The 15197-nt window shown below is 45.6% G+C and overlaps 1 protein-coding gene across 1 annotated transcript in view; it reads right to left on the bottom strand.

Moving 5' to 3' along the window:
• Window positions 1-15197, bottom strand: part of LOC112239722 (receptor-type tyrosine-protein phosphatase beta-like) — a 46233-nt gene that overhangs the window by 9078 nt on the left and 21958 nt on the right. The window contains exons 8-11 of the mRNA XM_042315333.1: window positions 15103-15179; window positions 11805-11939; window positions 10448-10570; window positions 8966-9129 (exon numbers count right to left, since the gene is read on the bottom strand). Of these exons, the coding sequence (XP_042171267.1) occupies window positions 8966-9129; window positions 10448-10570; window positions 11805-11939; window positions 15103-15179 (499 nt within the window). The remainder of the gene's footprint in view (window positions 1-8965; window positions 9130-10447; window positions 10571-11804; window positions 11940-15102; window positions 15180-15197) is intronic.

Below are 15197 nucleotides of genomic sequence, written 5' to 3'. Positions count from 1 at the left end.
GTTCATCTAATTTCTGTCTATATAGAGCTGAGGGTGGTCCAGACACCATCAGCCAGGTTCATCTAATTTCTGTCTATATAGAGCTGAGGGTGGTCCAGACACCATCAGCCAGGTTCATCTAATTTCTGTCTATATAGAGCTGAGGGTGGTCCAGACACCATCGGCCAGGTTCATCTAATTTCTGTCTATATAGAGCTGAGGGTGGTCCAGTTCACCATCAGCCAGGTTCATCTAATTTCTGTCTATATAGAGCTGAGGGTGGTCCAGTTCACCATCAGTCAGGTTAATCTAATTTCTGTCTATATAGAGCTGAGGGTGGTCCAGACACCATCGGCCAGGTTCATCTAATTTCTGTCTATATAGAGCTGAGGGTGGTCCAGACACCATCGGCCAGGTTCATCTAATTTCTGTCTATATAGAGCTGAGGGTGGTCCAGACACCATCGGCCAGGTTCATCTAATTTCTGTCTATATAGAGCTGAGGGTGGTCCAGACACCACCAGCCAGGTTCATCTAATTTCTGTCTATATAGAGCTGAGGGTGGTCCAGACACCATCGGCCAGGTTCATCTAATTTCTGTCTATATAGAGCTGAGGGTGGTCCAGACACCATCAGCCAGGTTCATCTAATTTCTGTCTATATAGAGCTGAGGGTGGTCCAGACACCATCAGCCAGGTTCATCTAATTTCTGTCTATATAGAGCTGAGGGTGGTCCAGACACCATCAGCCAGGTTCATCTAATTTCTGTCTATATAGAGCTGAGGGTGGTCCAGACACCATCAGCCAGGTTCATCTAATTTCTGTCTATATAGAGCTGAGGGTGGTCCAGACACCATCAGCCAGGTTCATCTAATTTCTGTCTATATAGAGCTGAGGGTGGTCCAGACACCATCAGCCAGGTTCATCTAATTTCTGTCTATATAGAGCTGAGGGTGGTCCAGACACCATCGGCCAGGTTCATCTAATTTCTGTCTATATAGAGCTGAGGGTGGTCCAGATCACCATCAGCCAGGTTCATCTAATTTCTGTCTATATAGAGCTGAGGGTGGTCCAGACACCATCAGCCAGGTTCATCTAATTTCTGTCTATATAGAGCTGAGGGTGGTCCAGACACCATCAGCCAGGTTCATCTAATTTCTGTCTATATAGAGCTGAGGGTGGTCCAGACACCATCAGCCAGGTTCATCTAATTTCTGTCTATATAGAGCTGAGGGTGGTCCAGACACCATCAGCCAGGTTCATCTATTTCTGTCTATATAGAGCTGAGGGTGGTCCAGACACCATCAGCCAGGTTCATCTAATTTCTGTCTATATAGAGCTGAGGGTGGTCCAGACACCATCAGCCAGGTTCATCTAATTTCTGTCTATATAGAGCTGAGGGTGGTCCAGACACCATCAGCCAGGTTCATCTAATTTCTGTCTATATAGAGCTGAGGGTGGTCCAGACACCATCAGCCAGGTTCATCTAATTTCTGTCTATATAGAGCTGAGGGTGGTCCAGACACCATCAGCCAGGTTCATCTAATTTCTGTCTATATAGAGCTGAGGGTGGTCCAGACACCATCAGCCAGGTTCATCTAATTTCTGTCTATATAGAGCTGAGGGTGGTCCAGACACCATCAGCCAGGTTCATCTAATTTCTGTCTATATAGAGCTGAGGGTGGTCCAGACACCATCAGCCAGGTTCATCTAATTTCTGTCTATATAGAGCTGAGGGTGGTCCAGTTCACCATCAGCCAGGTTCATCTAATTTCTGTCTATATAGAGCTGAGGGTGGTCCAGTTCACCATCAGCCAGGTTCATCTATTTCTGTCTATATAGAGCTGAGGGTGGTCCAGTTCACCATCAGCCAGGTTCATCTCATTTCTGTCTATATAGAGCTGAGGGTGGTCCAGACACCATCAGCCAGGTTAATCTATTTCTGTCTATATAGAGCTGAGGGTGGTCCAGACACCATCAGCCAGGTTCATCTATTTCTGTCTATATAGGGCTGAGGGTGGTCCAGTTCACCATCGGCCAGGTTCATCTAATTTCTGTCTATATAGAGCTGAGGGTGGTCCAGATCACCATCAGCCAGGTTCATCTCATTTCTGTCTATATAGAGCTGAGGGTGGTCCAGACACCATCAGCCAGGTTCCTCTAATTTCTGTCTATATAGAGCTGAGGGTGGTCCAGACACCATCAGCCAGGTTCATACATTAAAAACCAAAGTCTATCAGAATTCCAGTCATTCCAATAAACGTTATACCCCTTGGTCTTCAGGAATAGGACTTGTTAATATGGAAGTATAGATCAGCCTGGTTGTTTAACCCGAGGCCAAACATTCCCTCATTGTGAAAAGTAACTAAGGAAGTGGCAAACATCCTGCTTATCGATCAAAACGAAGGACTTATTAGCCAGCCCTGGAGGACTGATTGGGCTCATTGATTTGAAAAATAAATGCTGCGCTCATGGAATGGCATGGTTTGAGCACTACTGAAAAGTGCTATTTACAGGTGAAACATGCTTGGCGTGTGCTGCGTTTGTTATAGGCCTGTTGTTGACCTTTTTGTTGGTGAGGCTTTGATATATTGCCAACATGCAGCTGTTTTAAAGGGCAAATCCACAGATGAAACGATAACAAAATGGACCCTCCGCCTCTGCTTTGGTAAAAAGGCTGAGGGAGGGGCCTGGAGAAATGTAACCACTCTCAGATGAATAGACAGAGCTATGGATGCGAGGACTGACCCCTCCATGATGTCACAATGATTGTTTTAACCATGTTATGAGGCTATACATTGTTTGTTTACTTTTACAATGTATACAAACATGGCGGGGGGGGAAACAAACATATATTTTGGGTTCTGATGGGAGTGTGACAGTTGAACTAAACTCATGAGGCATTTATAAGTTATATTCTTCAAGAATCAGTGGATATATACAAATATACATTTATAAATACAAAAAATGGATGTAGCAACTACATAACGTCTCTTTAAGTCTATCCAAAGAGTGTGAGTTTGAGCGTGTGTTCATTAGGTCTATGGATGTTTTATTTTATTTATCAGCTTCAATTAGAGAGAGCGATTAAAGCCCCACGTTTATACCACAGGCTGGGATCCACACTATGCAGCTGTTATTCCATAGGCTGGGATCCACACTATACAGCTGTTACTCCATAGGCTGGGATCCACACTATGCAGCTGTTATTCCATAGGCTGGGATCCACACTATGCATCTGTTATTCCATAGGCTGGGATCCACACTATGCAGCTGGGATCCACACTATACAGCTGTTACTCCATAGGCTGGGATCCACACTATACAGCTGTTACTCCATAGGCTGTTCCATAGGCTGGGATCCACACTATGCAGCTGTTACCATCCATAGGCTGGGATCCACACTCAGCTGTTATAGGCTGGGATCCACACTATGCAGCTGTTACTCCATAGGCTGTTCCATAGGCTGGGATCCACACTATGCAGCTGTTACTCCATAGGCTGTTCCATAGGCTGGGATCCACACTATGCAGCTGTTACTCCATAGGCTGTTCCATAGGCTGGGATCCACACTATACAGCTGTTACTCCATAGGCTGTTCCATAGGCTGGGATCCAGCTGTTCCATAGGCTGGGATCCACACTATGCAGCTGTTATTCCATAGGCTGTTCCATAGGCTGGGATCCACACTATACATCTGTTATCCCATAGGCTGTTCCATAGGCTGGGATCCACACTATGCAGCTGTTACTCCATAGGCTGTTCCACAGGCTGGGATCCATACTATGCAGCTGTTACTCCATAGGCTGTTCCATAGGCTGGGATCCACACTATGCAGCTGTTACTCCATAGGCTGTTCCATAGGCTGGGATCCACACTATACATCTGTTATTCCATAGGCTGGGATCCACACTATAAAGCTGTTATTCCATAGGCTGGGATCCACACTATGCATCTGTTACTCCATAGGCTGTTCCATAGGCTGGGATCCACACTATACATCTGTTATTCCATAGGCTGGGATCCACACTATACATCTGTTATTCCATAGGCTGGGATCCACACTATACAGCTGTTACTCCATAGGCTGGGATCCACACTATGCAGCTGTTATTCCATAGGCTGGGATCCTCACTATGCAGCTGTTATTCCATAGGCTGGGATCCACACTATACCACTGTTATTCCATAGGCTGGGATCCACACTATGCATCTGTTACTCCATAGGCTGGGATCCACACTATGCAGCTGTTACTCCATAGGCTGTTCCATAGGCTGGGATCCACACTATACAGCTGTTATTCCATAGGCTGGGATCCACACTATGCATCTGTTACTCCATAGGCTGGGATCCACACTATACAGCTGTTATTCCATAGGCTGTTCCACAGGCTGGGATCCACACTATGCATCTGTTACTCCATAGGCTGTTCCATAGGCTGGGATCCACACTATGCATCTGTTACTCCATAGGCTGGGATCCACACTATACAGCTGTTACTCCATAGGCTGTTCCATAGGCTGGGATCCACACTATGCAGCTGTTACTCCATAGGCTGTTCCATAGGCTGGGATCCACACTATGCATCTGTTATTCCATATGCTGGGATCCACACTATACAGCTGTTATTCCATAGGTTGGGATCCACGCTATACAGCTGTTATTCCATAGGCTGTTCCACAGGCTGGGATCCACACTATGTAGCTGTTATCCCATAGGCTGTTCCATAGGCTGGGATCCTCACTATGCAGCTGTTACTCCATAGGCTGGGATCCACACTATACAGCTGTTACTCCATAGGCTGGGATCCACACTATACAGCTGTTACTCCATAGGCTGTTCCATAGGCTGGGATCCACACTATGCAGCTGTTATTCCATAGGCTGTTCCATAGGCTGGGATCCACACTATACATCTGTTATCCCATAGGCTGTTCCATAGGCTGGGATCCACACTATGCAGCTGTTACTCCATAGGCTGTTCCACAGGCTGGGATCCATACTATGCAGCTGTTACTCCATAGGCTGTTCCATAGGCTGGGATCCACACTATACATCTGTTATTCCATAGGCTGGGATCCACACTATACAGCTGTTATTCCATAGGCTGGGATCCACACTATGCATCTGTTACTCCATAGGCTGTTCCATAGGCTGGGATCCACACTATACATCTGTTATTCCATAGGCTGGGATCCACACTATACATCTGTTATTCCATAGGCTGGGATCCACACTATACAGCTGTTACTCCATAGGCTGGGATCCACACTATGCAGCTGTTATTCCATAGGCTGGGATCCTCACTATGCAGCTGTTATTCCATAGGCTGGGATCCACACTATGCAGCTGTTACTCCATAGGCTGTTCCATAGGCTGGGATCCACACTATACATCTGTTATTCCATAGGCTGGGATCCACACTATACAGCTGTTATTCCATAGGCTGGGATCCACACTATGCATCTGTTACTCCATAGGCTGTTCCATAGACTGGGATCCACACTATACATCTGTTATTCCATAGGCTGGGATCCACACTATACATCTGTTACTCCATAGGCTGGGATCCACACTATGCAGCTGTTATTCCATAGGCTGGGATCCTCACTATGCAGCTGTTATTCCATAGGCTGGGATCCACACTATACAACTGTTATTCCATAGGCTGGGATCCACACTATGCATCTGTTACTCCATAGGCTGGGATCCACACTATGCAGCTGTTACTCCATAGGCTGTTCCATAGGCTGGGATCCACACTATACAGCTGTTATTCCATAGGCTGGGATCCACACTATGCATCTGTTACTCCATAGGCTGGGATCCACACTATACAGCTGTTATTCCATAGGCTGTTCCACAGGCTGGGATCCACACTATGCATCTGTTACTCCATAGGCTGTTCCATAGGCTGGGATCCACACTATGCATCTGTTACTCCATAGGCTGGGATCCACACTATACAGCTGTTACTCCATAGGCTGTTCCATAGGCTGGGATCCACACTATGCAGCTGTTACTCCATAGGCTGTTCCATAGGCTGGGATCCACACTATGCATCTGTTATTCTATATGCTGGGATCCACACTATACAGCTGTTATTCCATAGGTTGGGATCCACGCTATACAGCTGTTATTCCATAGGCTGTTCCACAGGCTGGGATCCACACTATGCAGCTGTTATCCCATAGGCTGTTCCATAGGCTGGGATCCTCACTATGCAGCTGTTACTCCATAGGCTGGGATCCACACTATACAGCTGTTACTCCATAGGCTGGGATCCACACTATACAGCTGTTATTCCATAGGCTGTTCCATAGGCTGGGATCCACACTATGCAGCTGTTATTCCATAGGCTGTTCCATAGGCTGGGATCCACACTATACATCTGTTATCCCATAGGCTGTTCCATAGGCTGGGATCCACACTATGCAGCTGTTACTCCATAGGCTGTTCCACAGGCTGGGATCCACACTATGCAGCTGTTACTCCATAGGCTGTTCCATAGGCTGGGATCCACACTATACATCTGTTATTCCATAGGCTGGGATCCACACTATACAGCTGTTATTCCATAGGCTGGGATCCACACTATGCATCTGTTACTCCATAGGCTGTTCCATAGGCTGGGATCCACACTATACATCTGTTATTCCATAGGCTGGGATCCACACTATACATCTGTTATTCCATAGGCTGGGATCCACACTATACAGCTGTTACTCCATAGGCTGGGATCCACACTATGCAGCTGTTATTCCATAGGCTGGGATCCTCACTATGCAGCTGTTATTCCATAGGCTGGGATCCACACTATGCAGCTGTTACTCCATAGGCTGTTCCATAGGCTGGGATCCACACTATACATCTGTTATTCCATAGGCTGGGATCCACACTATACAGCTGTTATTCCATAGGCTGGGATCCACACTATGCATCTGTTACTCCATAGGCTGTTCCATAGGCTGGGATCCACACTATACATCTGTTATTCCATAGGCTGGGATCCACACTATACATCTGTTACTCCATAGGCTGGGATCCACACTATGCAGCTGTTATTCCATAGGATGGGATCCTCACTATGCAGCTGTTATTCCATAGGCTGGGATCCACAACTATACAACTGTTATTCCATAGGCTGGGATACAACTGTTATTCCATAGGCTGGGATCCACACTATGCAGCTGTTACTCCATAGGCTGTTCCATAGGCTGGGATCCACACTATACAGCTGTTATTCCATAGGCTGGGATCCACACTATGCATATGTTACTCCATAGGCTGGGATCCACACTATACAGCTGTTATTCCATAGGCTGTTCCACAGGCTGGGATCCACACTATGCATCTGTTACTCCATAGGCTGTTCCATAGGCTGGGATCCACACTATGCATCTGTTATCCCATAGGCTGGGATCCACACTATACAGCTGTTACTCCATAGGCTGTTCCATAGGCTGGGATCCTCACTATGCAGCTGTTACTCCATAGGCTGGGATCCACACTATGCAGCTGTTATCCCATAGGCTGTTCCATAGGCTGGGATCCACACTATACAGCTGTTATTCTATAGGCTGGGATCCACACTATACAGCTGTTGCCAGAGCACGTTTTTAACTGGCTGTCCACTGGTTTCAAAAACAGTGATTGCCTGGCAGCTTAAACTTATTGAATTCAACTATTATTGGGTTCAAATACACATTTAGATGTGTGAACAGCCGTCCACAACAACCACAATCTGTAAGGCACAAATGGCTAAATGAGAGAGAGTGTGATTCACATCAATACTCCTTGTAGATGTCAGTAATAAGTCATATCTGTATCGCCGTAGACAACACCACTGATGTCATCCTCACCTCCAAGCGTTTATTCATGTTGGATAATCTTTGGATGCCGACAGCAGTCACACCATTGGAAGACACAGCTTGGACTGTAGCCTACAAAAGCCTATTCCTGCTCTTCTCCCACAATCCATCAAACATTTTTGGTGTGTCATCATAGTGGTCTCTGATTGGTGGTCATCATTTGGTGTGTCATCATAGTGGTCTCTGATTGGTGGTCATCATTTGGTGTGTCATCATAGTGGTCTCTGATTGGTGGTCATCATTTGGTGTGTTATCATAGTGGTCTCTGATTGGTGGTCATCATTTGGTGTGTCATCATAGTGGTCTCTGATTGGTGGTCATCATTTGGTGTGTCATCATAGTGGTCTCTGATTGGTGGTCAGACTCGCTCAGGTGGAACAAACATAAACTTCCACCTTTTTTTAATGCTTATTTGAATGTCATTGATAAAACAGAGAAGTGTCAAAGATTTTTTTGTTGTCTCGCAAACATCTTTTTTGAAAATTAAAAGTAATCCTCGAAGTAATCATCTAGTTTTTCAAAAGTATCTGATTACAATATTTTAGCCGGTAACGAATTACAGTTACTGTTTTTTTGTAATCCCTTATATGTAGTGGATTACTTGTCATCCGTTACTCCCCAACCCTGCGAGGGGACGAGTCTCATGTATGGAGCTGATCAATGATTAAACCACCCTCAATACATTTTGTCACGTTGCTGGTCTTCTCTTTGACTCTGCCAAGGGAGAAACTCTTTCCGATGGGAGATGAACCCTCTGACTCCGCTAAGTTTACATCTACACTGGTATCTACACACACACACACACACACACACACAACACACACACACACACACACACACACACACACACACACACACACACACACACACACACACACACACACACACACACACACGCACACACACACACGCACACATGCACACACCACACACGCACACACACACACACACATCACACACACACGCACACACACACACACACACACACACACACACACACACACACACACACACACACACACACACACACACACACACACACACACACACACACACACACACACACACACACACACACACACACACACACACACACCAATGTGGCCCTTCCACATACCTGCAGTGAACAACGGTGGCTCCAGTGCTGGGGGCCCTGTCGATGTAGTCCCTGACGGTCCGTACGAACTCGATGAGGGACTGGGTGGTCTCGGGGACCCCGTGGTCTGGCCACACCGTGTAGTGGAAGTGTCTCACCACCCGAGGGAAGCTGGGACGACCCTCCTGAAGAGACACAGGATGAGGGATGTTCAGGACAGGAAATGCAGGGTATCTCCCTCTTGGGGGCTCCCGAGTGGAGCAATGGTCTAAGGTACTGTATCTCAGTGCAAGAGACAACACTACAGTCCCTGGTTCAAATCCAAGCTGAATCACATCCGGCTGGGATTGGGAGTCCCATAGGGCGGCGCACAATTGGCCCAGCGTTGGCCGGGATAGGCCGTCATTGTAAATAAGAATTTGTTCTTAACTGACTTACCTGGTTAAATAAAAGGTTAAATAAATACATTTAAAAAAGACAAAGTCGGACCTCCACACCAGGTCTAGAATGTACTTTGTAGATCAGGATCTAAGCGATTAGAGGATTGAACAGTTTTATCTGTCTTGGTACTGATGGTTTATATAAAAACAGGTCGTCCTAATGAACTGAAAGCTCTTCAGTTGGGCTACAGCTTTCAATAGAGTGACAGTAACAGAGAAGCTGCCATATTATCTGTGGTGATTGTTTCTGAGGTGATTGTTTCTGAGGTGATTGTTTCTGAGGTGATTGTTACTGAGGTGATTGTTTCTGAGGTGATTGTTTCTGTGGTGATTGTTTCTGAGGTGATTGTTTCTGAGGTGATTGTTTCTGAGGTGATTGTTACTGAGGTGATTGTTTCTGAGGTGATTGTTTCTGAGGTGATTGTTACTGAGGTGAATGTTACTGAGGTGATTGTTACTGAGGTGATTGTTTCTGAGGTGATTGTTTCTGAGGTGATTGTTACTGAGGTGATTGTTACTGAGGTGATTGTTTCTGGGGATGATTGTTTCTGGGGTGATTGTTACTGGGGTGATTGTTACTGGGGTGATTGTTACTGAGGTGATTGTTACTGAGGTGATTGTTACTGAGGTGATTGTTTCTGAGGTGATTGTTTCTGAGGTGATTGTTACTGAGGTGATTGTTACTGAGGTGATTGTTACTGAGGTGATTGTTTCTGAGGTGATTGTTTCTGAGGTGATTGTTACTGAGGTGATTGTTACTGAGGTGATTGTTTCTGGGGTGATTGTTTCTGGGGTGATTGTTTCTGGGGTGATTGTTACTGGGGTGATTGTTACTGAGGCGATTGTTACTGAGGCGATTGTTACTGAGGCGATTGTTTCTGAGGCGATTGTTACTGAGGTGATTGTTTCTGAGGTGATTGTTTCTGAGGTGATTGTTTCTGAGGTGATTGTTTCTGAGGTGATTGTTTCTGAGGTGATTGTTTCTGAGGTGATTGTTTCTGAGGTGATTGTTTCTGAGGTGATTGTTTCTGAGGTGATTGTTTCTGAGGTGATTGTTACTCACAGAGCTGATCTTGAACTCCCTGATTGTCCATTCAGCCAGGACAGACTCAGACAGCATTTGAACCACCAGGTCTCCATAGTACAGAGGCTCCCGGTCAGCCGGCCAGTAGTGGTCACACTTCACCTGGACGGGGACAACAATGGCCACGGTTAGACCATTAGATCTCTTGATTTGTTGTCTGACTGACTGACTGACTGACTGACTGACTGACTGGTTGATTAAGGGATTGAGTTATTTATTGAATAGTTTGTTCATTTATTCATTTGTTTGTTTGTCCATCCATCTATCCCCATCCATTCATCCCTCTATCCACCCAAAATGTCCCACACAAATATCAGACTTATGTCTAATCAAATCAAATTGTATTTGTCACATGTGCCGAATACAACAGGTTCAGACCTTACTGTGAAATGCTTACTGGCAAGGCCTTAACCAACAATGCAGTTTTAAGAAAATATTTTCTAAACAAACTAAAGTAAAATAAAAACACAATAAAATAACAATAATGACAGTATACAGCGGGTAGCGGTGCCGAGTCAATGTGCGGGGGTACCGGTTAGACGCGGTAATTTGTATATGTATTGTAGGGGTAAAGTGACTATGCATAGGTAATAAACATTGAGTAGCAGCAGTGTAAAAACAAAGGGGGGGGGGGGAATCAATGTAAGTAGTCCAGGTGGCCAATTGATGAACTGTTCAGGAGTCTTATGGCTTGGGGATAGAAACTGTTAAGGAGCCTTTTGGACCGAGACTTGGCGCTCCGGTACCGCTTGCTGTGCAGTAGCAGAGAGAACCGTCTATGACTTGGGGGACTGGAGTCTTTGACAATTTTTTGGGGCTTCCCCTGACACCGCCTGGTATAGAGGTCATGGATGGCAGGAATCTTGGCCCCAGTGATGTACTGAGCCATACTCACTACCCTCTGTATGTCCTTACGGTCGGATGCCGAGCAGTTGCCATACCAGGCGGTGATGCAACCGGTGAGGATACTCTCGATGGTGAGGCTGTATAACTTTTTGAGGGTCTGGGAACCCATGCCAAATATTTTCAGTCTCCTGAGGGGGAAGAGGCGTTGTCCTGCCCTCTTCACGAGTTTCTTGGTGTGTTTGGACCATGATAGTTTGTTGGTGATGTGGACAGACACCAAGGAACTGAAACTCTCGACCAGCTCCACTTCAGCCCCGTCGATGTGAATGAGGACGTGTTCGGTTAATCCAGTCAGGCCATATGTCAAGTGCTCAATGATTTAGATTACTGACCATTATCAGGGTCCTTTAGGAACCATTTATTTCTCTGAGTCACTATGGAAACACATCTGTCACCCCCCACCCTCCCTCCCCCCGAATCTCAGACTCACCCGTCCCTTCTCGACACACTGCGTCACCATGACGACGTTGTATACGTTGTGCTCCCACACCATCCTCCAGAAGTCATCCTTGGTTCCGGGGAGAGGGCCTTGGGTGGCGATGTACTCGCGGCGGAAGTTGTTCCCCTGAAACAGACAGATGGGGAACAGTCAGTCAATCAGTTGTTCAATCATGGGACAGGAAGCCTGGTTTCAGAGTCTATGACAAAAAAAACATATTTTGGGATGGTCTTGTAAGTTGAAACCTTATAACACTGGAGTAAGTGTTGCATAATGCAGATTTATGCTGAAATATGAACCTACAGCCACTTCTCATACTCTAATGAGACAAAGACAGTCTGACATATGAACCTACAGCCACATCTCATACTCTAATGAGACAAAGACAGTCTGAACCTACAGCCACATCTCATACTCTAATGAGACAAAGACAGTCTGAAATATGAACCTACAGCCACATCTCATACTCTAATGAGACAAAGACAGTCTGACATATGAACCTACAGCCACTTCTCACACTCTAATGAGACAAAGACAGTCTGAACCTACAGCCACATCTCATACTCTAATGAGACAAAGACAGTCTGAACCTACAGCCACTTCTCATACTCTAATGAGACAAAGACAGTCTGAACCTACAGCCACTTCTCATGAGACAAAGACAGTCTGAAATATGAACCTACAGCCACATCTCACACTCTAATGAGACAAAGACAGTCTGAAATATGAACCTACAGCCACATCTAATGAGACAAAGACAGTAACTCTCTCATACTCTAATGAGACAAAGACAGTCTGAATGAACCTACAGACAAAATGACAAAGTCTGAACCTACAGCCACTTCTCACACTCTAATGAGACAAAGACAGTCTGAACCTACAGCCCATCTCACACTCTAATGAGACAAAGACAGTCTGAACCTACAGCCACTTCTCACACTCTAATCTGAGACAAAGACAGTCTGAACCTACAGCCACTTCTCATACTCTAATGAGACAAAGACAGTCTGACATATGAACCTACAGCCACTTCTCACACTCTAATGAGACAAAGACAGTCTGAACCTACAGCCACTTCTCACACTCTAATGACACAAAGACAGTCTGACATATGAACCTACAGCCACATCTCATACTCTAATGAGACAAAGACAGTCTGACATATGAACCTACAGCCACTTCTCACACTCTAATGAGACAAAGACAGTCTGAACCTACAGCCACATCTCATACTCTAATGAGACAAAGACAGTCTGACATATGAACCTACAGCCACTTCTCACACTCTAATGAGACAAAGACAGTCTGAACCTACAGCCACATCTCATACTCTAATGAGACAAAGACAGTCTGACATATGAACCTACAGCCACTTCTCACACTCTAATGAGACAAAGACAGTCTGAACCTACAGCCACATCTCACACTCTAATGAGACAAAGACAGTCTGAACCTACAGCCACATCTCACACTCTAATGAGACAAAGACAGTCTGAACCTACAGCCACATCTCACACTCTAATGAGACAAAGACAGTCTGAACCTACAGCCACATCTCACACTCTAATGAGACAAAGACAGTCTGAACCTACAGCCACTTCTCATACTCTAATGAGACAAAGACAGTCTGAACCTACAGCCACTTCTCATACTCTAATGAGACAAAGACAGTCTGACATATGAACCTACAGCCACTTCTCACACTCTAATGAGACAAAGACAGTCTGAACCTACAGCCACTTCTCACACTCTAATGAGACAAAGACAGTCTGAACCTACAGCCACTTCTCACACTCTAATGACACAAAGACAGTCTGACATATGAACCTACAGCCACATCTCATACTCTAATGAGACAAAGACAGTCTGACATATGAACCTACAGCCACTTCTCACACTCTAATGAGACAAAGACAGTCTGAACCTACAGCCACATCTCATACTCTAATGAGACAAAGACAGTCTGACATATGAACCTACAGCCACTTCTCACACTCTAATGAGACAAAGACAGTCTGAACCTACAGCCACATCTCATACTCTAATGAGACAAAGACAGTCTGAACCTACAGCCACAACTCATACTCTAATGAGACAAAGACAGTCTGAACCTACAGCCACATCTCACACTCTAATGAGACAACGACAGTCTGAACCTACAGCCACATCTCACACTCTAATGAGACAACGACAGTCTGAACCTACAGCCACAACTCATACTCTAATGAGACAACGACAGTCTGAACCTACAGCCACATCTCACACTCTAATGAGACAACGACAGAAATGTGTTCTAAGTACCTGAAGGGAAAAAGGCCAGGCCACACACAGAGAATACAGTTCAATCCTGGCATTTAAAGGTAATTTGTAACATTCCAGCTGACCTGCTCTAATGACCACTGAGGGTGTGGGTCTAACAGGGGGTCCTTAGACACCCTGGTGTCTCTGTCTGATCTAGCTGGAGAGAACACACAGGGACTAACTCATTAGTGTGGAGAGAGAGAGGGAGAGAGAGGAGAGAGAGAGAGAGAGAGAAACAGAGAGAGAGAAACAGAGAGAGAGAGACAGAGAGAGAGAGAGACAGAGAGACAGAGAGAGAGATAGTGTGTGGAAGGGGAGGTTTTGTGTGTGTGTGTGTGTGTGTGTGTGTGTGTGTGCTAATGATAACCTCTACAGTACCCCGTACTGGGCAGCCCCCCTGAAGCTCATACTGAGACCAATTACCGGATGATTGACACCAGTCACATAACTACTGTATCTTCCTACTGAATCTGTGCCCACCAAACCAGCCCCCTGTGACACACAGTAGTCCTATATGTTTTTAAGAAATCAGGTGTGATATGTCCTTGAAGGTAAAGACATGATCTGGAACTTTGGTGACTGCTAAGTATTTTTGAGAGCTCCCTCTTTGGGCTGGATGTGTCCATGTGTAGTTCATACATGCAGAATCTACTCTGAGCAGAGTTACTGTTTAACCTCTAGTAGCCGTGACCCCTAGTTTAAAAGACACGATTTACTGGAAGCTGTGTGCTGCCGTTTTCACTACATTTCCCCCCCACGTGGACCCCTGGCAATTCAAGTTCCAGACAATGAGAGAGAGAGAGAGAGATGGATGGACAGAGAGAGGGACAGAGAGACACAGAGAGAGACAGAGAGACAGAGCAGTGACGTGGTGTAATACTCAATGTGATGTAATACTCAATTGTCGGTGACTACTTTCAGCTAGTGAGCTCTACTTTCAGCTAGTGAGCTCTACTTTCAGCTAGTGAGCGCTACTTTCAAAACTCACTGGTATATAACTGGCATTGATGAAGTCAGAACAGGGGTCATCCTCCAGGTAGGAGAGCTTCACTCTGGTGGAATCATCTAGAACAGAAGAGAGAT

The sequence above is a fragment of the Oncorhynchus tshawytscha genome, unplaced genomic scaffold (assembly GCF_018296145.1).
Source record: "Oncorhynchus tshawytscha isolate Ot180627B unplaced genomic scaffold, Otsh_v2.0 Un_contig_6931_pilon_pilon, whole genome shotgun sequence".
NCBI classification, from domain to species: Eukaryota; Metazoa; Chordata; class Actinopteri; order Salmoniformes; family Salmonidae; genus Oncorhynchus; species Oncorhynchus tshawytscha.
Note: the sequence above shows the minus strand (reverse complement) of the source record. Positions and strands in the feature narration are given on the sequence as shown.